General features: G+C 36.1%; 3 protein-coding genes across 3 annotated transcripts; 1 reads left to right on the top strand and 2 right to left on the bottom strand.

Annotated features, from left to right (window-relative positions):
- Window positions 1-187: 187 nt before the first annotated feature.
- Window positions 188-5,905, bottom strand: LOC110748805 (boron transporter 4-like). Its single transcript, XM_021948763.2, has 14 exons — window positions 5,637-5,905; window positions 4,907-5,012; window positions 4,721-4,803; window positions 4,308-4,500; window positions 4,063-4,201; window positions 3,809-3,974; window positions 3,547-3,713; window positions 3,228-3,401; window positions 3,034-3,129; window positions 2,823-2,939; window positions 2,269-2,591; window positions 1,640-1,916; window positions 1,387-1,512; window positions 188-593 (listed from the first exon to the last, which is right to left on the bottom strand). Exons 2-14 carry the CDS (start codon window positions 5,008-5,010, stop codon window positions 561-563), a joined length of 1,998 nt encoding a protein of 665 aa, XP_021804455.1. The 5' UTR covers window positions 5,011-5,012; window positions 5,637-5,905; the 3' UTR covers window positions 188-560.
- Window positions 5,906-9,453: 3,548 nt separating this feature from the next.
- Window positions 9,454-9,861, top strand: LOC148295515 (uncharacterized). Its single transcript, XM_088250502.1, has one exon. The coding sequence runs from the start codon at window positions 9,454-9,456 to the stop codon at window positions 9,859-9,861; it is 408 nt and encodes a 135-aa protein (XP_088106628.1).
- Window positions 9,862-17,275: 7,414 nt separating this feature from the next.
- On the bottom strand, window positions 17,276-24,676 carry LOC110748797 (nucleic acid binding protein). The gene is made up of 13 exons (XM_088250058.1): window positions 24,259-24,676; window positions 22,981-23,361; window positions 22,097-22,265; window positions 21,004-21,141; window positions 20,583-20,887; window positions 20,295-20,321; window positions 19,465-19,557; window positions 18,879-18,957; window positions 18,643-18,733; window positions 18,152-18,260; window positions 17,839-17,955; window positions 17,605-17,688; window positions 17,276-17,520 (listed from the first exon to the last, which is right to left on the bottom strand). Exons 2-12 carry the CDS (start codon window positions 23,326-23,328, stop codon window positions 17,638-17,640), a joined length of 1,527 nt encoding a protein of 508 aa, XP_088106184.1. The 5' UTR covers window positions 23,329-23,361; window positions 24,259-24,676; the 3' UTR covers window positions 17,276-17,520; window positions 17,605-17,637.
- Between the last annotated feature and the right edge of the window lie 1,468 nt (window positions 24,677-26,144).

Here is a 26,144-nt window from a genome sequence, read left to right as displayed (position 1 = left end):
CCACTTATATAGGAGGGATGAGCACTTGTTTTTTCTTTTTTGTATAGGAGTTACTCTCTTGGTATGTTGATCATTTTATCCCCACTTGAATGGTTGATATTGTGTTTCTGTTGAACTTCTACATTGGAGAATATTTTTCAACCTATTTGACCCAAAAAGTCGCTCCAATACTGGTAACAAAAAGATGTGTACAAAAATTAAACTTGAGAAAAAATCTCAAGTTCTATTTAAGGTGTTAGAACTATTTTATACATGGAAATTGGCTGCAAACCATCAAACTCCATCCCCATGCATGTTGAATTGGTTATAATATGTGAATGTGATAGCAACCAATTCAAATTAACCTGAACAATAACTAACCTGCAGTACATCTTCTTTTCTATCTTTAACCTACACACAAACACTAACAGTGACTCAGACAAAAAAAAAAAACACTAACAGTGACAATTTGGTTCAGCCTACGCCTACTCTTCTGTTACTGGTATGCTACTCAATCCTCAAATCTCATGCCTACATTATTTTCATGTCTCGTTCCTTTCATCGCCGATCAGACTCATCTTTCACTCTTTTTGGCCAATTTTTTCAGGGTAAATCTGCAAAAGCACAAAGAGACAGCACATATAATTAGGGCTGTGCAGGATCCAAACCAATCCACTAAAACCGACCAATCCAATCCAATCCAATCCAATTTTCATTGGTTTCGACAACATTGATGGATTGGATTGGATTAGAAAAATAGAAATCCAATTGGATTGGATCGGATGGCGGATCAAGAATTGAAAATCCAACTTAAACCGAACCAATCCAATATACACATTAATATACTTTCATATTGTATAATATTTACATTTCATCTTGTTTCTCACTAATATATTAATCTTACTTTCGAAAAAATCAAAACGTTAACATATTAAATATAATATTATATTAATTTATATTAAAAATTAATTTATTAATGTCATATCTTTCATCATATTGAATTTTGAATTAAATGTTATGAAAGATTATGAAGTTTTTTTTATCATAATTATTTTTTCATACAAACCGATCATCCAATCCAATCCAATCCAATGTACATTGGATCGGATTGGATTGGATCCTGACATCCAAACACATTGGATTGGATTGTAAAATTTGTAATCCAATAGAAGATTGGATTGGATTGGATTGGTAAAAAACCATTGGTTTCGAACCGATGCTCACCCCTACATATAATATGAGCACATCACCTTCCCTTCACTCATTCAAATTAATACATAGATGAAATTTGTACTACCATTTTCGTTTAGATATGATATGAACCATTACACTGAAATTGATTTGAGATCCACTAGGCCTAGTCCTCAAGTCAATAAGTTTTAGGAAGAAAAGTTATTGATAATCTACCTGACCACGTCTCTCTTCACTGAAGCTGGCTTTGATCTTCAGCTCCCCTCTGCTGGTTGTTAACTCGTCTAATATCTCAGCATCACACATCTCCATTCCATCCTCTTCGTTAGAAGTTTCTAACTCCTAATGAATAGAATTACATTTGTTCAGATTGATGGGACAAAGGTATAATAAGGATGATGATCATAAAACTTGTTCATATTGACAAAATGTGGAAGAAAAATATTGGAAGACAGTAGATATTGCATACCCTGGGAATGCTGAGAGAACGTTTTGGGGCACCAGCGACTTCCTCCCATTCAGCTGAGTCCATTTCCTGCAAGTGATGTGGTTGAAAGAATTTGGGGAGGAGATGCTGTCTTATTATTATGAGAAGGAAGAATGGCAAGGGGAACAAAATGCCAGCTACAGGGATCCATGTCACCCCGAAACAGACCAAGAAGTATAAAAGCTGGAAGAGTGTAAATATGGCTATGTATTTGAATGGCACCGACTCCACAAAGGAAGCATGACCACCTTCCAAGACCCTGCCAACATGATCACAACCGAATTAGTAATAGAGTGGGAAGTAAAACTCACAAATATTTGACACATTGGAAATATTGGTAACAATTGTAAAGAGTTGGGAAATCCTGAAACATTCAGGATGTTCATTTTGTTAAACATGGGGCCTAGTGGGCAACTTATGAATGTAAACTCCACCCCTTTTAAGGTCCAAATGTTTCTGGATTTAATTTCATTTATTGACTCCAAGTTCCCTTACAAAAGAAGAGTTTTGTTCTCATATGCTGAAATAATAATGTTAATATTGTGTCCAAACTGTGATCCAAAATGTTAATGGACCATCATGCTGCTTACTTAAGAAGAAGATTTACTTACTTGTACCGCCGGCTAGGGGTGATGAAGAGAAGTAACAGCCTTTCCCAGAATTGGTTCCCTGGAAGACTGTCAATGGCCATGTAAGCAAAATATCCCCACAGAACTGATTTTGGTATCTTCTTGATGGCTGGCATAGCAAAAACTGATGCTGCCACAAGAAGTGACTGTAACAGATTGCTCACTCTCTGCTCTTTAACTCGGACAGGCAGGTAATCATCAATGTGCTTCTCAGGATCAAATGCATCCCTTGCATTATCCCCTTTATTTTCACTTTTCATAACTGCCTCCTTCAAATCTTCCAGCTCTTTAACTTGTGATGTAGGCTGCGATAGAAACCATTCAGGTCTCAGGAAGGACTTGAAAGGAGATCTTTCTTATCTCTTTTTGTTTCCCCAACTAACATTACCAGTTACACTCAAAGTTCTTTAATTTTCATAGAATTAAGGGAGGTGCGAAGTGTATACGCATGCATCTATAGATAGATATCAATTGCCAATGTAATGCTAACTTGTTGGATATTTTCAATAAAAGCATGTTCAAATTGAGAAATTTACTGTAGTCGAGTCGTCCATCTCTATGAACACAGCTTGCATTTTTCCATAGATTTCAGAGTTGCTAGCTTTCTGTTTTATGCTTTCCTTAGCACTCTTCACCATTTTCTTTCGAATCAACTGCATATAGATTAGATGAATTAAGTGTCTAATTTAGCTGGATGGCTAGCAAGAAAGTTGAGAATTTTCATTGACATTCATTCACTACACTCACCTGCCTCTTAAGAACAGCAAGGCTCTTAGTGTGCATCGGTGACTGTGGCAGGACCCCGTTAGAAGGAGGAAGCCCAATCAATCCACAAAGCAGTGTCTGGGACCAATTTTTCATGAAAGAGAAAAAGTATTAATTCTTGCTTGAATGTGACAGAAACAAACCTTCATTGATCTTAATATGGTTGTGACACATACCATAAGTCCCAGCAACAACATATCATAATGGTATGCAGAAGGCTTCTTTAGATTGAACTCCTGTTGTTGTGCCAGCTGTGAAGCGACACTATGGTCAAAAAAGTAAAGTCCCGCTACCATCACAGCAGGTATAATAGCAGCAAAGACGTATGCAGTCGGAACCTTCCCCATATCCTTTAACAGAAAATGAAAGAAAATACTTTAAACTGCAAGCAATTACAAAAACAACTGCAAAGACTTGATTACTACATTAAGTCTTAGGTCGAAAGCTCAGGTAAACAAAGAGCTTAAACAACAAAATTACAAAATATTAGTTTACCTTCATGACAGTCCAATGGTGTAAAGATGCAGACTCCCAAGCCAGAGGGCTATACAGCCTTCTGGGAATATCTGAGGGAACATTGCGTGGTACACTGAATGACAGCGCAGTCCACAGTAGTACCATTAAAGGAACACCATAATCTGCAATGAAACTTCTGAGCCACCCTGGACAACAAAGAAAATATCTTCAAATTCCCCCCCAAAAAAAAAATTTAATCCTTAAAATAAGAACCAAGTCTCTCAAAATGTTCTTAACAAACCTGTTGTATACCACCATGACCTTGCTTTTCTGCTCTTCAGAGCAGTATATAGGAGGCCAAAAGTAAATATGACCCCCAGCAGTCCATTTGTGTAAAGCCACTGAAATTGATGTGTCTCTTTCTTTGAATCTTCACCTTTGGGAATTTTGAACTCACTCACTATACCCTTCCATTGAAACGTGAACCTCATGTTAGTTTTCTTTCCATCAGCTGTATTAGATCCAAAATGATCTTATGTTCTATGTGAGACTTACCTTGATAGCCTCTTGAATAAACAAGACAGAAATCAACATGCCAAAAAGTTCGCCTGCAATCCTTGTGAACTTGTTGATTATATCACAAGCATTGAATATTGCAAGAAGAACTAGAAAAAGAGCTGTCCAGACGCAAACCCTGTAAAATTCAGCTCCATAAGGTGAAAATTTATGTCGCCTTGCGTTACGACTAAGAACATGTATCTTAAAGTTCTGAAACTATAAAAGGTTGATTTTTCCATTACCATCCAACCCAAGCCAAATACAGCTCGCGTCCCAAATCTTTCCTTCCTTTCGCAAAGTCGTACAAGTAGGTGTACATGATGACAGTGGGTTCTGCAACTCCTAAAATCAAGAGAGGTTGCCCACCTAGAATTGAGTGTATTATACCACAAATAGCAGTAGAGGCCAGGGTTTCCACTGTGCTCAAGCTTCCATCTACACAATAAAAAGCCAAGTGAGTTGAAAACCATCAAAAGTGTATGTGTCTGTATTATGCATGTTGACATATGGTCAGTCACATACATAAATGATGGAGAATAGGAGCATCCAGTTCATTGTGCTCCAACTCAGACTCTGTTTTTCAGTAAGATATATGCCATAGGAGGTAGGATTTATGATATGCCATCTACACATCATATGAGAAATGTTGACAAACCTGTATCTCTGCTCAGTTGCTCGCCAAAAGCTATAACAGGAAGAGCTGAAGCAAAGAAGATGTAGGCAGTTGGGGCCAAAATCCTAGCGCAATTCAAAGACAAAAAAAGAAAGATTAAAAGAGTGAATTAAATCCAACACCTTTGATTGCAATTGTGCCAAGTAAAATGCATAGGAAATCAGTTACCCGATTCCTGAACGAAAACCTGCAGTCCAATCTTGTTTATAGCACAATGCTCTTCCTTTGACATCTTTTGCAATTCCCCTGAATGGAGCTTTGAAGCTCTCCATTTCTGATATAAAAAAAATCCAATATATTCCTTAAAAAGACAACTTGAAGAGACTATTTTTTGAAACATTAATTGGGTTGATGGGCAAATCACAAACTAGCAGGCCACACAATCTGTGTCTGGTATGCAAGAAAATAAAGGATTTGGCAAACATGGAAAAGGCCTATTTTTCAATTGTTGTGGTTTTTCTATTTGCCAGTGAAAAAAAGAATATCGAGATAGTTTGGCCTGCTAAACTGAACAAGATGGTTGTATTTGGCTCAGTTGAATAAAGTTTTCTCGTTCAAAAACTCTCCTGCTTTTTTCTTCTCTCCTGCATGCATTTTCCTCGCAACCAAACAGAGCATGAACAATACAATTCTTTCCTTATTCTCACATACATGAATCCAATTTAAGAACCCTTGAAAACCCACGATTTCATTAGCATTGAACAGTCAAAAACTCTATCAGAACGAGGAAAAAAGGAAAGGAAAAGCACCATTTATTACAATCATGCAATGAATTGAAAGAAACCCAAGAAAGAAAAAAGAAGCCACACATTTACAGACAACAAATAGTTTTCATTTCTTAAAGAAGAAGAAGAAGAAGAAGAAGAAGACGACGAGAGAGAGAGAGAGAGAGATGCACCGGAGAGCTTCACCGGCCGGAGTGTTGGGTGGAGATTAAATTGATCAGAAAAATGAGAAGTGTGTGGCTGTCCCACGTGTAATGTGTATATGGATGAATATGATGAGTGTGAATTGTATGAATATGAATGTGTTTAGAGGATTTTCTTTGAGCTACGTTGTTGTTCACTTGGGCGAGTTTATAGTAATGGAGGAGGAGAGAGAAGCGAAGTCCACGTCGTCTTCAAAAGACCCGCCAGAGAGTACTATGCGGATTCTGCTCTGCCGTGCACCTCCATTTCCCTTTTTTCCATTTCGACTTTTGCTTTGTTTATTTTCTACCCAATTAATAAAAATAATAATAATCCAACCAAAATATGAAAATAACAACTAATATTATTACTTTCACGCGTTAATGTTTAACGTCTGGAAAAAGAACATCCACCAATTCACTTGATGACCTATTCATTTTGACATCTGTAATTAATTTATGTGCAATAATATTTGCAGTGCACTGTGCACAAGAACGGGACGTTTTTGTATTACCTCACAATATTAATTGCTAATTAGTGTCGTGTGATCTCGGGAAAATAAATGTGAATTTGGCTTACGAGACAATAAATACGTATTGTACATTCAAGTATTATTTTATTTGATCAATGGTTTATTTATTTATTTATTAAATATAAATTTTATTAGATAAACTTCAAGAGCATAATTAAAGAGATCAACAAGACATCGAAAGTATCAATCCCCATAGGGCAACAAACTAACATGTTAAAAACAAAACTAAAGCGGACAAAAGCCGCATTAAAACTACTAGACCACATCACCACAATTAATCATAAGTCCAAACAAAGTTCACATACCCAACATAACTGAAACCCTAAAGCAACTCATGAACCTAAACGAACCCTACCATCACCATCTAAAGAAGCGTCGTCGTAGCTACCATTTTAACCAAGGTGGGAGCATTTTTGCTCACCATTTTAATCAAGGTGTACCCTCACCACCCTTCTCAATATTTGACACATGTCTATTGATATAATCATAGTTCCATAAATACAAAACAAAGAGTTAACTATTGTTACGTCAATGGACATATGTCAAATGTTAAGAATAATGGTAAGGGTACACCTTGGGTTAAAGTGGTGAGCAAAAATATTTCCCCATTGGGTTTCATTTTCCATTCTTATAGGAAATTAATGCTAGCATTAAATGCACATTTTTCATGACTATTTTGACTCCAATAACAATTTAGAATTACAATATACCATTAAATGCATTCATTTTGTTATTTTCTTTAGTTCATATTTCTAACATGAGTATAATTGAAAAATTAAACAAAGTTTGTTTTACATACCTACACAAACCAAACATGAGAAAAGAAATAACAGTGGTATTTCCCAGTTACTTCCCCAGCATTAGCAAACATGGTAAATACGACTTTATTATTTCTATTTCTTCCAATTCTCATCCCTTAGGAAATGGCACGAGAAATGATTTCCCATTAATTTTTTTTTCCGCAAATCAATCAAAGCTTACAAGTGTAAAATATCGGTGAGAACTTTGATGGTATATGAGGGAAACATCATTAAGGCTAGAAAAGATGTAGCATACTTAATACCTAACCCTAATTACAAGTATACATATCAATGGATCGGATTTTAATCCAAATCCGATGTAATTAATAGGAGATGAATTGGACTTCTCAATCCAATAACCCGATTACAATATGAATCCCATAATCCGATTATGAATGGATCCGGATATGGATTAAGTTGATCCGATCTGAGAATAATCTAATCCGACTTAGTATTGTTGGAGTATTTTTCCGTCAGAAGGCTTGGTCAAGCTTGTTGATTCTTGGATAGCCATACAATAATGAATCAAGCCTTCGTTGCCCATTTTTCTGATTTAGCGAGAATTAGGTCCAAAGCATCCCGAAGGAGAAGCAAGTCATAGGGGAGTACTCCGTTGTTCTTCCAACGAATGCGTGTTTTTTGTTGATGTTTCTGACAACTTTAAAAATGGGTGAAGATGATTTGCTAATGTTGAACAAAGATTGTATGAGTCTAGCATGAGAGTTTGGAGTGTGAGAGCTAAAGACCCACAAGTTTAACAAATGAGAATGCTTGTGCTTGGCTTGGTGGTGGATATGCTTGATTTTGGGAATGAGGGTATTATTATTTGAGGCTTTGGCTATGGCGATTTCATTGTTTGGCTATGATGGTTGTTGGGATGCTTGTATCAGCCAAAGGAAGGGGGTTTAAAAGAACATGGGTGAGGAAAGAAAATCTTGGGACTTTGAAAGCTATGATGTTTGTGGCTATGATTCTAGAGAGATTTATGAGTTCTAGAGGTAGGAGGATGAAGGAGTAGCTTGGGCTTATGCTTAAGGTGAGGCTTTATAGAGAAAATGAAAGATCCCAAGGATGAGAAAGTAGAAGACGTGGTTGTGATGGCTATTGGGATGCTTGCAGCAGTTAAGAGAATGGGTCGATGGTTGCTAGAATGCTTGCAACAACCAAAGGAAGGGGTGTGATGGTTGTTGGGATGCTTGCAGCAGCCAATTGAAGTTGGTTTTTGCCTGGGCAATGCCTTCCAATTTATGGAAGGTGAGGGCTCTCTTTGGTTTCCAATAGGTAAAAGGAAATGTTGGAACTAGCCTATTTCCAATGGGTAAAAGGGAGTATAGGGACATTCTTAGGTAAAGCTAGACATTGGAAAATGACTATTTCCTATGGGTAAAAAGAAGTGTCGGAATTGGCTTGTTTCCAACGGGTAATAGGGAATGCTTGAAGAATATCTCATTTGCTCACATATATTGGAGAACTTCAAGTAATGAGCTTGGACTTTGGTGCTCCCAAGTAGCTAGCCCAAAGTCTCCATTATCTAAGAACTTCTGTGGGCCTTATGGACCTCCATAACCTTTCACACCACATCCCCTCATGCAAGCCCCGTGAACCACATGACTTGGGTTCATGTGAGCTTGGTAGGTGATTGGCATAAGAAAAATGTATTAACCCTACATATAATGGCTTGGGCTTTTGTGATAGAGCTTAGTGACATATCGAATTTAAAGGAACAGGTTTTTGGCATGGCATGGATACTACTAGAATTTGTATAAAAGCTTACGTACATATTTATTTTGTAGAATTAATGCCCAATATAATTGGAATTAATGCTAGACCAATTTTTTTTTTTGTCGAAAGTTGATATTTAATAAAATAAGAACCTCACCAAAAACGAGGACATCACAGAATTACAAAACAAACAACCCAGTAAGGAAGCACAATAGAACAACTAATCTGTGATATCACATGAACAAGAACACTAAGATTGTCCTAGATGGTGATACCAACAAACAAACATAAGTTAAAAATTACAACACAGAAGAGCATCTGAAGGCTGCCAACGCCTCCGAAACGGCGAGCTTTTTTGTGGAGGGGCTGCCGGAATGCATTGGCTGTGAAATAAAATTTACAGTGCCGACGCGTGGATGTGGACAATACGTGTTCTCTATGTGGTCAGGAAGGGGAATCCCATGTGCATATTTTTTTTTCAGATGCGAGTATGCTAGATTGTTTTGGTTTGCCAATTCTCTGCAGCTTGATGTTGCACAAATTGAAGGAGCGAATTTCCGCGCACGTTGGGATAGCGTATTAAGGAAGTATGGTAGGGTGGAGCATTGTAATGAAATACTTCAGTGCGTTGTTTTTGGGTTGTGGCGGCTATGGAAGAGTAGGAATAGTGCTGTTTTTTATGGGTGCATTTGGGATCCTGGGGACTGTGTGGACAAATTTCACTCTCAAATGTAGGAGTACAGGGCTGCCTAGATGTCAACAAAACCTTTGATTAATGAGTTGCCAAGACCACCTGAGCAACATAACCGATCTAACTGGACGTGGACTAAACCCGCACAAGGCTGGGTGAAAGCTAACTGTGATGGCGCATGGTTGAAGCATATGCAAAAGGGTGGCGTTGGGTGGGTAATCCGAGATGATTGCGGTTGGATGTTTCTTGCTTGCGGTATGGGTGGTTTACAAGGTAGCATGACTTTGGTTATGGAAGCGGAAGCTATCAGAGAAGCTTTACTTACCTGTGTGAAGACTCAGCTGATGCATGTGGAAGTGGAGTTCGACTCGCGGCTCCTCACGCAAATGTTGAAGGGTGAAAGATCAATTGATGTTTCTGTGGAGGCTATTATATTTGATATTAAGAGACTTGCTGGCCTTTTGCAGTAGGTGGTTTTTATGGATACTCCCCGACAATGTAATAAGGCAGCGCACCAGGTTGCGGCCTATGTCTCCAAAGTTGGAGGTAACCACGTATGGGACCAAGTGTGGCCTGAGTGGACTTTTGATATTCTTGCTAGTGATGTAAACCTTTCTATTCGTCTTTAATAAATCTCTCTTTTGTTTGGAAAAAAAAAATTACAACACAAATTGAAATAAAACAACAAAATGCCTAATTGAACAAGAAACAACATATAAACTTGTTAGCCACATATCCACCACCATAACCGAAACCACTCAAATCCGTTGAAAGCCGAGAGAACCGGAACCATGAAATAGGAAGGAGGTGGTGCAAGCACCCAAGTCATAGCACTGCCATGGCTCTACACAACTTCCAATATTTATGCAAGAGATCGCGTTTCGGATTAGCCGCAGTATCCAAGAGACACAACTAGGTCGAGATGGAAGAGTGAGGGACCCCAGCTCCACCAGATTCGAAATCGACGCACCTAGAAGATAACAACAACCTATCGAGGGATAGCCAAAGGACATCTCTGAGGGGAAAGGTATGGTGAAGATTTGGGGATGCAAACAAGGAAGGAGGCATGAGCAGGTAAAGCTCGAACACATCACCAGCCCTCAAAAGAGAGAGCTACGGACTAAGCAAGATGGGGATTCCAAATGCTTTGAGAGAGAATCCTCGAAAGGCTAGCAAGACCCCCTCCCCCTCACTGAGATGGAGCGGCGCTGGATCTAGCTAGGAGAAGAAGTTTTGCTATTTGGGAGAGAAGCGGCACTAGGGTTACTCAAAATCGAAAATGGCTCTTAATACTAGACTAATTTATCCCTTTAATCGTACGTAATGTTGGGCTTTAAATGCATTTGGGCTTCTCATGACTTTTTGGGCCTCAACAAGTATGAAGTATAATTTAATTTTTATATGCTTAATATTAATATTTTAAATGTGTAAATGAGTAATTTTAGTTTTATATGCACTAAGGTGTATCCAATTCTAACTTTTAAAGACTTTTTTTAAGTGAGTGACTTTTCTAGAGTTGACAGATTCTTAATGACTTTTACATACTTTATAAAGTAAAGTGACAAACTTTCATATACTTTTGTCATAGAGTTTTATAGACTTTTAAATACTTATTTTTATATTTATTTTATGAATAGCATTTATCTATGTTGAATTTACTAGTCGGCATACAATTACGTAAAAGCAAAGAATAGTTGTCCTTAACATTAGAAAATGATAAAAATGACAAAGTACAATTATAAAATGACAAAGGTTCCATTCATTTCAATGACGTTGAATAAACCATAATAAAAATTCCTTTAGAAATTCCAATGCTCATTATCGTTGAGTTGCGTTATTATGTTGCATGGCATTTCTCCACATGTCAGAAGCTATACCAACTCTCCATTCATTAGCATTCTCTCGTTGTTGTTCTTGAGTTTCAAAGACTTGTTCCACATTATCTCCTTCATTCCCTGGTAATGGTGAAGATGATGAAGACTCGTTCTCTGGTTCAATACGAAATTCATCATAACGACATTCCCTTCGAAGAAAATTATGTAGTCCTGCACAAGCTAACCATTTCAATCGACTTAAGTATTGTGAATGATTCCTTTCACATCCAAGTTTTGCATTAAGAGCAGGAAGAATCTTTTTCTCAACCGTTTGCTTGCTTAGCATTCCATTACTATCACGCCATCCACGATTGGCGGCATCAACCATGAGTTGTAGCAACTCATTGCTCTCTTCCAACGTCCACAATTTATAACCCCCATTAACTTTGCTCTTTCCTTTGTCATTTCCCCATTGTGATTCTTCCATTGATAATTACTATATCACACGTACAAATCCTTATTAATTGTGTATATTTTCATAATAGCGTATTGGTAAAATGCATCCAATGCACCTTTTAAATTTTTATTTATCAAATCTGATCACATAGATAAGAACATATTCTTATCAAAAGAAATAAATAGTACTCAATCATCAATAATATTTCATAAACACTCACAAATAATAAAAAAATGGTCAGATTACAAGAGTCTATATTCCAGCAATTCTCCTAGCCCAATACGTGATCAAATTGAGAATATTATATGAAAAAATTATATACCTAACGAATTATGGGTAAAGAAACAATACCTAAATAATAAATTAATGGGTTTAGGGGCAAAAAATAATAATATAATATATTGTATACAAACATAGCATATGGATGCAACTAACAGAGGGAAAGAATAGAAAAAATATTCATTAACAAAGGGAAAGTAAAAAGTAACGTGTGGATGCGACTAACCTGGAGGAAGATGACAAGATGGGAAACCAAAGTAGAGCTCTTTGAAGAAAACAGATGTCTGCGTGCTGCTAGGGTTTAGGAGACGTTTTGTTTCTATCTTCTTAGCTTCCCAATACGATATAAAGTCTTGTGTAAATTACCAAGACTTTTGGTAGTAAGAATTAGCTTTAAAAGTATTGAAAAGTCATTTATTTAACAAAGTTTTTAAAAGTCATTAACATTTTGGATACCTCAAAACTTTTAAATACTCTTTAAAACTCCCAATTGAATACAACTAAACTTTCAAAGACTATTTAAAAGTCACAATTGAATACCTCCAGACTTTTAAACTCATTAAAAGTTAGAATTGAATACACCCCCCTTAGCTTCCCAATACGATATAAAGTCTTGTGTAAATTACCAAGACTTTTGGTAGTAAGAATTAGCTTTAAAAGTATTGAAAAGTCATTTATTTAACAAAGTTTTTAAAAGTCATTAACATTTTGGATACCTCAAAACTTTTAAATACTCTTTAAAACTCCCAATTGAATACAACTAAACTTTCAAAGACTATTTAAAAGTCACAATTGAATACCTCCAAACTTTTAAACTCATTAAAAGTCATTAAAAGTTAGAATTGAATACACCCCCCTAAGAATACACTTAAAATTAATTTTATGATAAAATATCAAAATTTGATATAAAAAGTAGATAAATACAATTTAAAAAAACGAGACTACTAATGAAATTTTGATTTTTTATACATGTTAAAATAAATCCGATAATAATCCGATTCTTAACGGATATGGATTGATATGTGCAATCTGATAGTCCATATACGATTCGAATTCGATAATTCAATTATAAATGGATTCGAATTTGGATTGAGGTATATCTTATTAGAATCTGATCCGTTCACACCCCTAATTACAAGCATCCTCAATTTAAACATCATTAAAAAAAAAATCATATTATTTCCCATATGTATACAATTGAAACGCTTACAAAATTAATCCTACGACAATCCAATAAGTCAACTTCCCTTGATTTAGAGATTTTGTGGCAATCATTTTTTTTTTTCCATTTTACAAGTCGGCCTTCCTTGTATTGTCATATTCCCACTAGCTTCTGTTGATTCGTAAACTCCATTGTCGTTATCTGAGTATTTAGATGGAATCACCAAAGTTAGGAGCTCATGAGATGGCTCCTCTTGTGGAAGAAGAAGAAGAAGAAAAAAAGAACATAGGGAGATAAAGATGTTGATTTTGTTTTGTTTGGTGGGTTGGGTATGAAGATGGGTGTGGATTTTGAACAAAAAGAAAAAGAAGAAGAAAATATGGGTGTGGGTGCGTGTGAGAGAGACTGAAAGAGTTGTCCTCATAAGTCATTTTACAAAGGAGTAAATTTGTCTTTAAAATTTTGAAAATAAGATGGGTGGGAAAATAGGACAGGCGGGTGGAAATAATAGCACTCTTTACAAGTTGGCCTTCCTTGTATTGTCATATTCCCACTAGCTTCTGTTGATTCGTGGACTCCATTGTCGTTATCTGAGTATTTAGATGGAATCACCAAAGTTAGGAGCTCGTGAGATGGCTCCTCTTGTGGAAGAAGAAGAAGAAGAAAAAACGATTTTTAAAACGAACTGTAATTTGGACCTAATTGCTTGGACTATCTCCATCACTACCATATCAAATGCTGTCTTAGTCATTTAGTTGTATTATATTTTTGAAGTTCCAATGTGAAAATATTGTGGAGTTATATTTTTATCAAAACTAATGTCGACATGGAGAAAGACCATTTACATACCCTCATTTTTGCAACTCACACCTCACGCATGCAATGCACAAAAACAAAAAAACAAAAAAAGGGTCAGCCAATTGCTACCTCGTCTGGGAATTACCTAAACTTCTCTTTCATATGTATTAAAATTCACTTTCATGACAGAAGGAAAAAATAGGAAGAAGATTATGATCATATGGCATGCATGATGCACCACTACTTGACTTGATCGGCAAGAACATTCAAAGAAAGTGATGTTTGCGGAGGTACAGAGCATCCTTGTCATGTCAATTTCTAAAGAAATAACAAAAGAGATGTTAATGCTTTGGCTGTATACATCTGCAAGCTGGCAAGTTTGAATGGCAAATTAGAAGTAATAGACTGGTTTTAGGTTTGAGAATTCGTTTTGGACCTCAGAGAATTATGGAGGAGGTAGAAAAGGCTGAGAAAAAAAATAGGTTCTTGCATCACATGATTTATGTGTCCATTAAATTGGGATTGACTTTCAAATTTCAAAAAGTTTTCATTTTTTTATGAACAGGTTCCTTAATATCTTCGAGATTACTGATGTTTTGGGTTGGCAAAATTGGTGCATTAAAAACTTGCTTTATTTTGAGGTGGCATCATCTTTTGTGTTTTTCGAATTTGAGATATTTACTAACAAAGTGAAGAAAAAGAGTTTTCTATTTAAACCCCACACTTTTCTTTGTTTATCCCAATTTTTAAATCATTAAGCTCTTAAATTTTATTATTGTGTAAAAAGACAAAAAAAGTTATCCAACTTAATACTTAACCCTAGTATATCTATAAACATACCCCACCACTCTTCATATTAAATTTTAGAAAAACACAAACTCCTCTACACCTTTATTTTATCAAAGATTATTAAAGAGAAGTTTGTTTTATCAAAAGATATTGAGACCGTCTACTATTTGGAATTTTAAAAAAAACTAGTAAAGTATGCCCGCCACCCTATTTTTCCATTTTGAAATATGGAATTGGAATATGAAATTCTATTGTTTAAATGTCGAATTAGACAATAGAAATATTAATTTGTTAGGTGCATCAAATTAACATATAATTTTTATTTTTTGAAGTTGCAAGATGCTTGGTTGCCTTTTGTTTATGTGTCTACTAATACCATCTCTAGTAGGGTATTTATCCATCCTTTTTCCTAGTTGATTCTCAACTTTTACACACAAAAAATTAATAATAAAATAATGCTGCTACACATTTCTAATTAATATTTAGTTTAGTGATATATTTCTTAACAATGTTAAAAGATCTCCTACGTTAAATAAAAAAACTAGTGGAGTAAGTGCAGATTTCTAATAATAGCCGCTAGATTCAGTGAATGGCTGGGATTGGTTTGAAAAGCCAAACTAATTTCGCCAAGAAGCATCTTGCTTTGCCTTCCCTCAGTGGGTCTTTCCTTATTTTCACTATTGCTTCATAATGTACACTCTTTTGCTTTATTCTTGTGCGAAAATTGGATTTGCTTTTCCTATTTTCCAACATACTGTCCTTTTCTTTTCAAACGGATTTTTTCTTGGAATTTTCCAAAAACGAACTGGTGCTGGCCAATTGAGAGTCACCACTCAGAAGTAGACTGATTTGGGGAAGAAAAGAAATGGGTTCTTCAGTTGGTGGGATGGATCAAGAAATGACCAAATAAAAGGTTGTGTTTTAGTACCAATCCCAACCATTCATTGAGCATCATGTCCCATTAATTTGATCACATAAATAGTTAAGTGTTACTTTTCCCATTGCCAAAACCTGCTTTTTGCAAAACAGTCTTCCAAAGGGAAACATCTGGATCTGGGGAAAAACTAGACCAATGCCACTTGAATTACAGGTCAGCTGACCAACCCCATAAAAATTTAATTGCGACATACCAAGTATAGCCTTATTTCGTCCAAATTATGGCCCGTAACTCACATGGGAACATGGCATATTTGGGGGAATCATGGTATAAAAAATCGATATCGGCGAAATTATCGTTTTTTTGGGGTTGCGAAATTTTAGCACAATACCAGGTATATATCGTCATTTTATCGATATTTTCGGGTAAGATATTTTCGTTCAATTCGGAGCTTTAAATGGTCATAATATCGCGACTTGAACTTTCAAAAATTAAACAATTTAAACTCAGCGCACAGTGGGGTTTGAACCTCTCCCAACTCCGAATTTGTGCAGCCACTTAACCACCACGTTGCTCATGACTTTGCGATTATAAACTATGGAATTTAGTATATATAATATCGCAACTTGAACTTTCAAAAATTAAACAATTTAAACTTAGCGCACAGTGGGGTTCGAACCTCTCCCAACTCCGAATTTCTGCAACCACCTAACCATCACGCTGCTCATGATTTTGTGAATATAAACTATGGAATCTAGTATATATAATACTTGGGTGGCATGTTAACAATTACATACAAAACTATTTTGGGGATTTATCATTTGATAACTACTCTTCACAATACACTTACTCTACACATAGAGATGATGAAGATAGTGAACAATTTGAATCTCATAGGAACTCTATGTGGTACTAAGTCACTTATGTATCTTATTATGCAATGTATAAAATGTAAAATATTGTAGTAAATCATTATATATAAATGATTGTGGTGCGTTTAATCTTTTTTCATTAATTACTACATATTTTCTACACTCACGGTGTTTGTCAGCTCGCTATATAATCAACTTAAATTAGTTAAATCCATCATGCAATGCATTTCCTTCCAATTTTTTGTGATAAACTAATATATAATTGACTAAATAAGCATCCTCCAAAATTTCAATAAAAATTTCCAAGTTTTTCTTACAATTTCCGTGGTTTTTATTCAATTTTTATCGATATCGATAATATCCCGATATTTCCATCGAAATTTCCGTATTTTTGGACTACCGATATTTCCGATATCACCGATATTTTAGACCATGGGGGGAATGGAGGCCATGACAGATCTGAGAATCTGGTTTTTTACTTTTTTCTATAACTGGTTTAAGTTTTTACTTTTAATTGTATACTAAATAATTAGGTCAAAATATGTGTAATCAAAAAAAGATGATGTGGTAGTTGACACAAGTTGCCATGTCATCTGCCACGTAAGTTGGTATCACTAAAGTTGGTAAATTAGGTGGTGCCCTGTACAATTAAACCCATGAAGCAACTTTGAGTGAAAATCTATGTGCCCTATAGCGAAGGTTTGCAACTGTCTACCCTGTAGCAATATGGGGAAGACAGATAAGACCAAGAAAAGAAAAACGCAAAAGTGAAAATCCTGTAACATGACAATGCAAAATTAGCAGATTAGCCATGAATAGGCATCAGAACGCTCTCATCTTGTAGTGAACAAAGTTGTTGCACAAGTGAACCATATCACATGAATTTGATACTAACATATCCTTAAAAGGTTACAAAAATTAGGTATGATCAGATGACTGACAGATTTACACAAACCTCTAGTGTACGTTGTCAGGAAATTACAACAATCCTCTATGTGGGCAGGGCCCTCTAAGCTGTCCAATTTTGGGGCACCCCTTGTCTGAATCTACTGTAATCCACACAAAAAAGAACTATTTTCTCCTGCAAAAATATGACCAATAAATTTAGTTTTATTAATAAACAGCCAACACAACAATAATTTCTGCCAAGGATGTGAAAGCTTACCAAATGTATCAATGAAATGCAACGCCTAGCGAATTACAAATTTCTTATAGCTCCCCTAACTTCTCCAATCTCCTCCATTTGTTTCTGCAGAGAAAGGGGCTCCCAAGGGGAGGAAAACGAAAATATTAGAAAAATAAACTATAAAGAACTATTCCCTAATATTTGTGAGAAATGCACATATATAATGTGTGAAGTCCTCAATTCGTGAACAATGATTAGGAAAATCTGAAGCACCTCATATAAGGTCTTCCAGCATGCATCTGACTTTTCCTGTTGTAAACACCATTCCAGAGCCATATCGTACTCAATTGAATTAGGTTGGGAACAGTGTGATGTTGATACTGCCTTTCTCTACAAACGTAACAAGAAGAAACACTCAAAGAAAAAATCTATATGATCAAATACAGTTAGCTTCTATGAAGGGATCCCCTAAATAGGGTTATTGGAGAGCCGCATTGTTGTTGTTGGGTGCACTCTACATGCGCCCAACAAACATTGAAATGATCACAATGTAATCCAAAAGCCCAAAAACACTCAGAAAGATTACCATCGCTTCACGTTGACTTTGAAGCCTGATTTTGGCAATGCTCAGATGTCCAACAAATCTGGCTGTTTTGTCAGGCCCTTTTAGACTTCTTCTGATACCTATGACAGGTCTGAAAATGCAAAGCCATGTATACTATAAGATCATCTTGAGTGGAATTAAATCATTTCATAACTTGTACCAATTTAAATGCTTTAAGAAACAAAATCCCTGAGTCATAGAAAGAAAAACGACTATCAAATACCTTTTACATTTAATTGTTTGAAATCGCTTTTATCCATAGCAGTAACTAACTTGCATTTGATACTTTTTACAATGCTATTATGTGATTCTCATCACCCATGCTAATTTAAAATTTGTCTTTTTTCACCTAGAAATTAAATAACTCAAGTTCACAACATAATTACATGTGTAATTCGGAACACTCCAACCAAAAAGAAAAGAAAAGAGAAATAAGCATGCTCCATGACTGTATAACGAAAAGTAATAACTACCTCCAATTTCCCGGAACCAGGCATCTGCTGTTTAATTCAGATATTACACGGTCAGCAGTATTCCTTGACTTGAATATAACAAAAGCCTTGCCTATAAGGCCATGATAAGATAAATGTAATTAGTCCACAAATAAGTTTCAGCTTCAAATTCAATGGCATTAATGATCTACCACCAAATAAAACATGCAATGCAATCATTTGAAAAATAAGTACAGATCCCCAAAAAGCTGTTGTACCATATTGCGGAGTAGAAAAAGTACTGTATTGTATCATTTTTGCCTCAACCTTTTCGCGAAATGCTTTCCAAACTAGAGCCTGGGAAGAAAAAACGATGTAGATTAAACAGAATGTCTAACACTAGGCCAGACTACTTTGGCCCTATAACTTCTTTTTCTTACTTCACTCAGGGTAGTTGATTCCCATCTAGGGCATGTTTGGCGATGCTTTTGGAATTTCTAAAGGCGCTTTAGCAGCATTTGGCATGAACACTTAAGATGTTTGTAGGTTATAAAGCACTTTGTAGTGCTCTCTAGAGAAGCACCCAACAGGTGCTCCAAGAAGCTTTTCAAAGTTCATTTCCAAGAAGCAGTTGGTATCTTAATATAAAAAAAAAGTTATGTGCTTCCAGCAAAAGCACTTATGAGGAGATGTGCTTCCTACAAAAGCATCTTCAAAGAGGCCCCTAATTTGGTGGTGATGGAGTATAGATCCTTTTATGTGAGAATTTAAAATGATAAACTGGTTTTCATTTGCATCAGCATTTCAATGAATTTCTTTAAATATCCTATAAACTTTTATTTTATATGCAGCAGGAAATACTACCTCTACTTCTGATGATGAATAGGATGGATCCAGATTGTCTAGTAAAACCAAATGGCCTGCATCTTGAGCTCTCTGCAGTTTTTCCTCCCAAGACTGCAAAATTGGAAATGGATGGTTAAGACTTCCATATGCCTAATAAACCTGACTTTTCTTTTGCCTTTTATGTTGATTACTTATTAATAAACCTTCATATAGAAGAAGGGTACATGTGGAGAACCAGAGTGGAAGGGAGAGAGGGAGGCAGCCAGGTATTAAAGCTTTGGTGTTGGGAGGACTACTGTCCAGAACTCCTCATCCTCCATTCCACAGTTAATTTTAATTCTATGCGTATAAAAGATAATACTTTGCTTTTACCCATAAGTTGAAAGACAAATGTATTTGTACCTTTACTTTATTTGCCTATTCACAGAACATAAATACACAAAAATTGATTCCAGAAATTTAGAACAATGTATACTAGTATACAAAGGCAAAGCTTGAGCATATTGGCGCTTTAAAAACTGAGGGTCTAAAGAAAATTTAGACATGGAACCTTATTAAGAGTTCAAAGTTAAGAGTATAAAAACATTTTCTTTGAACATAAGTTAATGAGGATGTTGAGACTGATAGGGATGATTTGATAAGATAAAAAAAAAATTAAAATTTACCTTCCTCAGGAACTATTCTAATTTGGTGTTACCTGCAACTCAGCCAATTGATACATGGATTCTCTTTATTGTTTTATAATTTCAACTTTTACTTTATCTTGCCAATTTCAACCATTAATTTGTATGAACAATCAAACAACAATTGGGAAAGTCTACGAAAGATATTGGGGAACAGAAACTCACTGGTTGCTTGAACCAACTTCTTTTATCCTGCATTTTAAAAAAAAAAACAATTAAAGTCAGAATATTAACCAAAACAGAACTTGTGAACAGCTTGTGTAAATGTGTGTTTGGAGTCATACTCAGTTACCTGTTTATCTTCTAATGAATAGACAAAATAGGAACCCAAAAATTAAATTATAGTAAAATAAAGAACATAGATCAAACTCAATATGTTAAAAATATAATGAACATTTCCAAGATAGAAAAGTAGGAAAGGAGGAAAATGCAGTTGACAATACTTAAACTTACAATAGCTGGCTTATTTCTAGAAGCATCCCCCTTAGTGAAAGCTACACCATCCGGCTTCTTTCTAGAAGCATCCCCCTTGGTGAAAGCTACACCATCTGGCTTCTTTCTAGAAGCATCCCCCTTAGTGAAAGCTACACAATCTGACGCACTTATATGTGGTTGATCAACAAATCTAACTTTGTGTCTTTCTTTATCTTGACTGTGTGATATTCTAGCAGACTGAGTTCCATTTCCATCAAGAGCAGGTTTAAGTCTTAACATCTCATTTGAAGCACATCCTTGCTCCCCAGTACCAACCATTGACTCTTTCGATTTTGCACATGACAAAAAAATCATATTTACATCTAATCAGTCAAATTGCACAAGCAGAGTTGGCATTAATAACCTCTCACTACAGGGCCTATTCAGCTGCTAGACATACTATTTTTAACTGGAGAGGCTTCGTCCAATTCTAACTTGGAAGGCGCATTTGATGGTCCAGCTGGGTCTCTCAAATTTGTCTGGAACTTGGGAAGCCTGAAGATCTGTTGATTGTTTCTCTTGTTAAAAAAGCACTCCACTGCATTGCAATCAAAATATTTGAAGACCATGGTAGATATTAATTTCCACTAAGAAAAAAGAAAATATAAGAAAAGTTATAGTAGTTGTCATTAGGAGACATTGGTACATGGTAAACATTACACTGTTGTTAATAGTGCTCTCAGAACTTTAAATAAATATATCCTCAGTTTTGTTTTAAAGAAATTCAATCAGATATTTAAACAGTTATTAAATACACTTCAGGTCGTTGTTGAATCTCTTCAGCCTTCACTACATAGTTCCATAGACCTTGCATGACATGTAGCCAATTTTCATCAGGATCTCTCGCATCAGTTTGCTTTAATTGATATCATATCAAGAGAGTAATAAATGTTTTGATTTGTTTGGAGGATGAATCTCAATATTATTTGGTTAGAAATTAATTCTCGAGGCCATTATCTTTGTTTATACAAGAAAGAAGTAAATACACGCTAGCACGCCTTCTACAAGTGTCTTTTCATCTCTCTCAACTACTACCTAATCTGTCAACAAGTTACTCAGTTTTACTGCACGTTGCCTTATGACAACATGGGTTTGAAGGTGACAGTAGCATCCTGAAGCCCTGACGAATTTTTTAAAATTTTAGCAGAGAAGCCATGATGAAGTTTCTTAAGTTTGCCTTATCTAGCTGCTCAAATTTTCTTAATTCTACATGAAGCCATGATGAGTAACTAAATGAGCATGCATAAAAGTGTTCTACTTTAAACCTAAACTATGGCAACTCTCGACAGTGGCTTGTTTAAGTCCCAGAACAATAGGGAAAAACTGCTACAGATCAATAAATGATAGAAAATACTCACAAAATCGAGTGGCAATTTATCAATTCTTAGAGAACAGGGTAAACGTGTCTAATTGCAATTTAACATCCTATATCTGTTAAAAGCGGCTATACCAGAAAGCACTCCACTGCCAACTTCCAGATGCAGATGACTGACCTTTAATTCCACTTATTTCATCCGGAAAGTTCTCCAATATTTGGCGCTTTCCTACATCAAAATTACGAGAGAAAATGTAACTAGCCATTCTCAACTCTTCTTCAGATGGCTGAGGATTCCTCACATCCTTTAATGTGCAGACAACATTGCATTTTTGAACTATTGCTTCCTGAAATTTGTATTTGAAAACTTGTCATGTGAAAGGATTTTAACATAAACATGAGGACACCCTTGTTAACCATTATGCATGCAGGAAAAGACTTACAGAGAAAGTTTGGCATTCTATAAAACTTTCAATTGAAATAGGAAAACACTAATACGTTGATCTACAGGAAGTAGGCTTATTACTGTCATGAAAATGAAAAGGAAAATGATTTAACCATATAAACATTTATTTCATTTGCACTGTCCTATGTATACATCATGCATGGAAGGATAATTTAAGCTTCCATGTCTACTAGTTTATAACACGCACGTTAACTAACAACGTCCGTTACTAGAAATAGATATGTTAGATTACTCCACACCAGCAATGCATGAACACCACCTTATCCAATGACTATGCTGTCATACTAAATGATCAGTCCTCTTTTCTATAGCTAACCTCATACCAAACTAAAGTCTTTTTTCCTATAAGAACCACAAATTCTATTAACCAAGAAACATCAAATCCAGGTTAAAATCCTCAAGCAAAAACACATACTATTTCAAATTAAAGTCACAATGAATGACACTAAAAGGAATATCACTAAAACATATTATTCTTCTACTCCTCTTTCTTTTTAATTAACACTGAATAAACCATGCAATAGACACTACTTCAATGAGGGGTGAGAATATAAACTTGACATGATTAAATTTATCTCTAATTAAACCTAACTTACCAGAGGATTGACATTGGAGAGGCCTTGACCCACACCAGAAGCTAAAAGTATCTCGTTCCGGCATGGTTTCCAATCACCCAAAAAGTTATGTATATCCAAAGGACGAAAAAACCACACGACCTTTATCTTCTTTTCATGGTCCTCTGTGTCATATATTTCCACAAGCTTACCGATATCGGTCTCACGACAACCACTTCTGTAAAGATGCACACAATCATAAAGCGAGTATTCCATGCCTTCCAAAGTGAATGACTCGTAGAACTGGACACGTTCCTCTTCCCCAACTCCACCTTTCTTACCCCAGTTAAAATAATCATCTTCCATATTTGTCTCTTCCAACCCCACCATTGTTTCTTAGCCCATCCAATAATCTTTGAGAACCTAATATTAAAAAAACAGTAAATTACTTTATCATCTATGAGCATATTAGAATTTCAAACCAGAGAAGCAAAACAAACCTAAAAAAATACTGTAAGCTGTAGTCAGAAACCAAAATGGATCATTGCTCAGCAGGCAAAATCAAATATTTTGGTTTCTGACTACATGTTACAAAATTGTAGTCAGAATAAAAATATTGTAAGCTGTTGTTGCAACAAACCCTTTTACAAAGTTTTGACCCAAGAATCAAAAGGCAGCTCCAAGATCACTAATACAAGTTTAGAGGTTTACAAATTTCAGATCCTCCTGTCATAGTTGAAGAGATTTGCTAGGAAAAAGCAGAACGCTGAGTAAAATCCCACCACTAAAATTGCCAAAAAAAAAACCCATGACTCATTTCCGTACAAAAAGAGAGACATTGATTGGGTGCTAATCGAACACCAAAAATGACAAAAACTTAAATGTGAGACGCCTAGCACGATACAGAGCAACACGTTTGAGGCCACAAGATAACCCCTTTATTTTAATAAGCGGTAGAATCTGAAAAGTTGAAAAGCAAAACCTCCATGTTGTTCTCAAAACAAATCACTACTAATTCATACTTCAAGTCTCAGAAAAATTTTCAACTTAGGCGAAAATACACGAGCACCACGACGGATTCTAGGGTAAACAAAGCACAATGTGAAACAGAGCATCCATGAAAAAAGAAAAAATTGAAGAAAAAAGAAGAAGAAGAAATGCATACAAAAGAAGAGAAGACGAAAAGACAAACCCATCTGGGTACTATGTGAAAGCAAAAAAGAAAAGAAAAAGTTGAAACCCTCATGACCCGGCCACAAACAAAAGTTGAGCAAGCTCTTGATGAAAACTTGGAGCACAAGTTTACAATGAGATACATACCTCAAATGTTGATGATCAAAGAAACGAGAGAAACGCCGTTTTCGATTTTGCTTGCAGTCAAGGGTTTCAGTGTGTTGGTTTTGAGTAAAGAAAGAAAGAAGTTTCCAGAGAGAGAGAGAGAGAAGAGGAGGAGGAGGAGAAACAAAATATGTTGCAGGAAATGCTAACGTGGTGAGGAAAAGAAAAGAACAGTACGAAAACAACTTAATATGCCGCAGGAAATGCTAACGTGCGCCGGGTGCGCTCTGCGCATCCACCCCGCAGTCAGTTTCCTCCATTTCTTGAACGAGGCATGTACTGCGAGAATCGCTGAAGTGAGGGCGCGAAGGGAAACGACGGAGACAGAGGTCGTCCACGTCTCACGCGGTTTTTTTCGCGTTGAGCTAACTCGCTTGTCCTTTTCCTTTTGTAAAGAGCGTTGGGAATGTGAAGTACTGCACGCGCCTAGGATGCGATGATTTGTGGGTTGCATGTAGGTCTTAGGCTTCACGTACAGATTGTACTGTTATAGAAGCCATTTTGAAGGCAAGCAACTGATTTTTATTTTTATTTTATACAAATGATATTTAGGGAGGTGAATCGAACATGGAACATAATGTGCATAAAGTAAACTAAAACATCATGTGCATAAAGTAAAGGGATTTTTGTAGAAATATTACATCAACTTATACATCAATTTCAATTTGTCACCTTAAAGAAAAATTTAAGTAAAATGTCACCTTAAGTTTTCAAAATTCATTATTTGTCACCTAACTTTAACATCATCCAATTTTCCATTCATTTTGAAGAGTATTTTAGTTTTTCCAATATGTAAACCCTCTTTTTTATATAATTTAAATATAAAGCTATGTAAACCCTCTTACTTGAAAAAACTATTGTGGCTTATTCACCTTACCTCCTGTTGAGGCCCAAAAAATCCATGGTTGGGCCCGAATAAATTCATAGCCCAAAATGATATATTATTGGAAAAATACCCAATTTGGAGTACACGAAAGTCTGCCATGCACAAGCCACATCCTGCATGCCATGCCAAATAAAAATCTGTCATGCTAGAAATTGATATTAAAATTATAAAGATGCATTTAGCTATGCAAATCCATGTCAATTATCCTATCAAGCGTCATAATTAAAAGCATGTCAAACGACATGCCATGCCAAGCGATATGTCATGTCAAGCGGGAAATTATTATTTCACACCCAATCGGACTACAAGCTTAAGTGGGCCCAAGCCACTCGGATGCCCGGGGCTTGCTTGAGTAGGGTTGTGGTATGGATGGTAACAAATTGTCATGGGGCCCATTGATGAGTCAAGAAATGGAAGTCTCGGGTCACTTGGGGGCCTCGAGACTCAGGCTCATTTCTTAGGCCCAAATGTGGGTAAGCACAAGAGAGGAAATAGCCCATTACCTCAACTAGAGTAGCCCAACCAAAATGATCCATTACTTTAGATATCCCATAAAAGCCCAAATATTTGGTGAATTTAGCCCACTCATTAAATAGCTTGGTTTTCTATATTAAAAAGGCCCAACACTTGATCAGATTATCTCATCTATTGGATGAATCATGTGGTGGACTTAAAAAGCCTATGTAATTAGAATAAAAAGGCAGCACAAGTCTTGGCACTCAGCTGGGAGAGAAAATCACGAAGGAGCTTGGAGAAGTCCACACGTGAAGGGCTGCTGGGAGGCTTGGGAGCAAGTTCCAAGCAAAAATCCTTCAAGGAACCAATGGATATTAGCACGCAAGGAAGGATGTCATCCCTTAAACCAGCAGGCGCACCCACTTTCTTTCCTTCATCAGATTTGGCCATGGAAAGAGGAAGAAAGAGGAGAAATGAGATGGGTGAGAAAGGGAAGTTCCCCTCTGAGGCAGCCGCTGGAAGAAGC

This window comes from Prunus avium, chromosome 3 (genome assembly GCF_965620075.1).
Source record: "Prunus avium chromosome 3, drPruAviu1.hap1.1, whole genome shotgun sequence".
Classification (NCBI taxonomy): domain Eukaryota; kingdom Viridiplantae; phylum Streptophyta; class Magnoliopsida; order Rosales; family Rosaceae; genus Prunus; species Prunus avium.
Note: the sequence above shows the minus strand (reverse complement) of the source record. Positions and strands in the feature narration are given on the sequence as shown.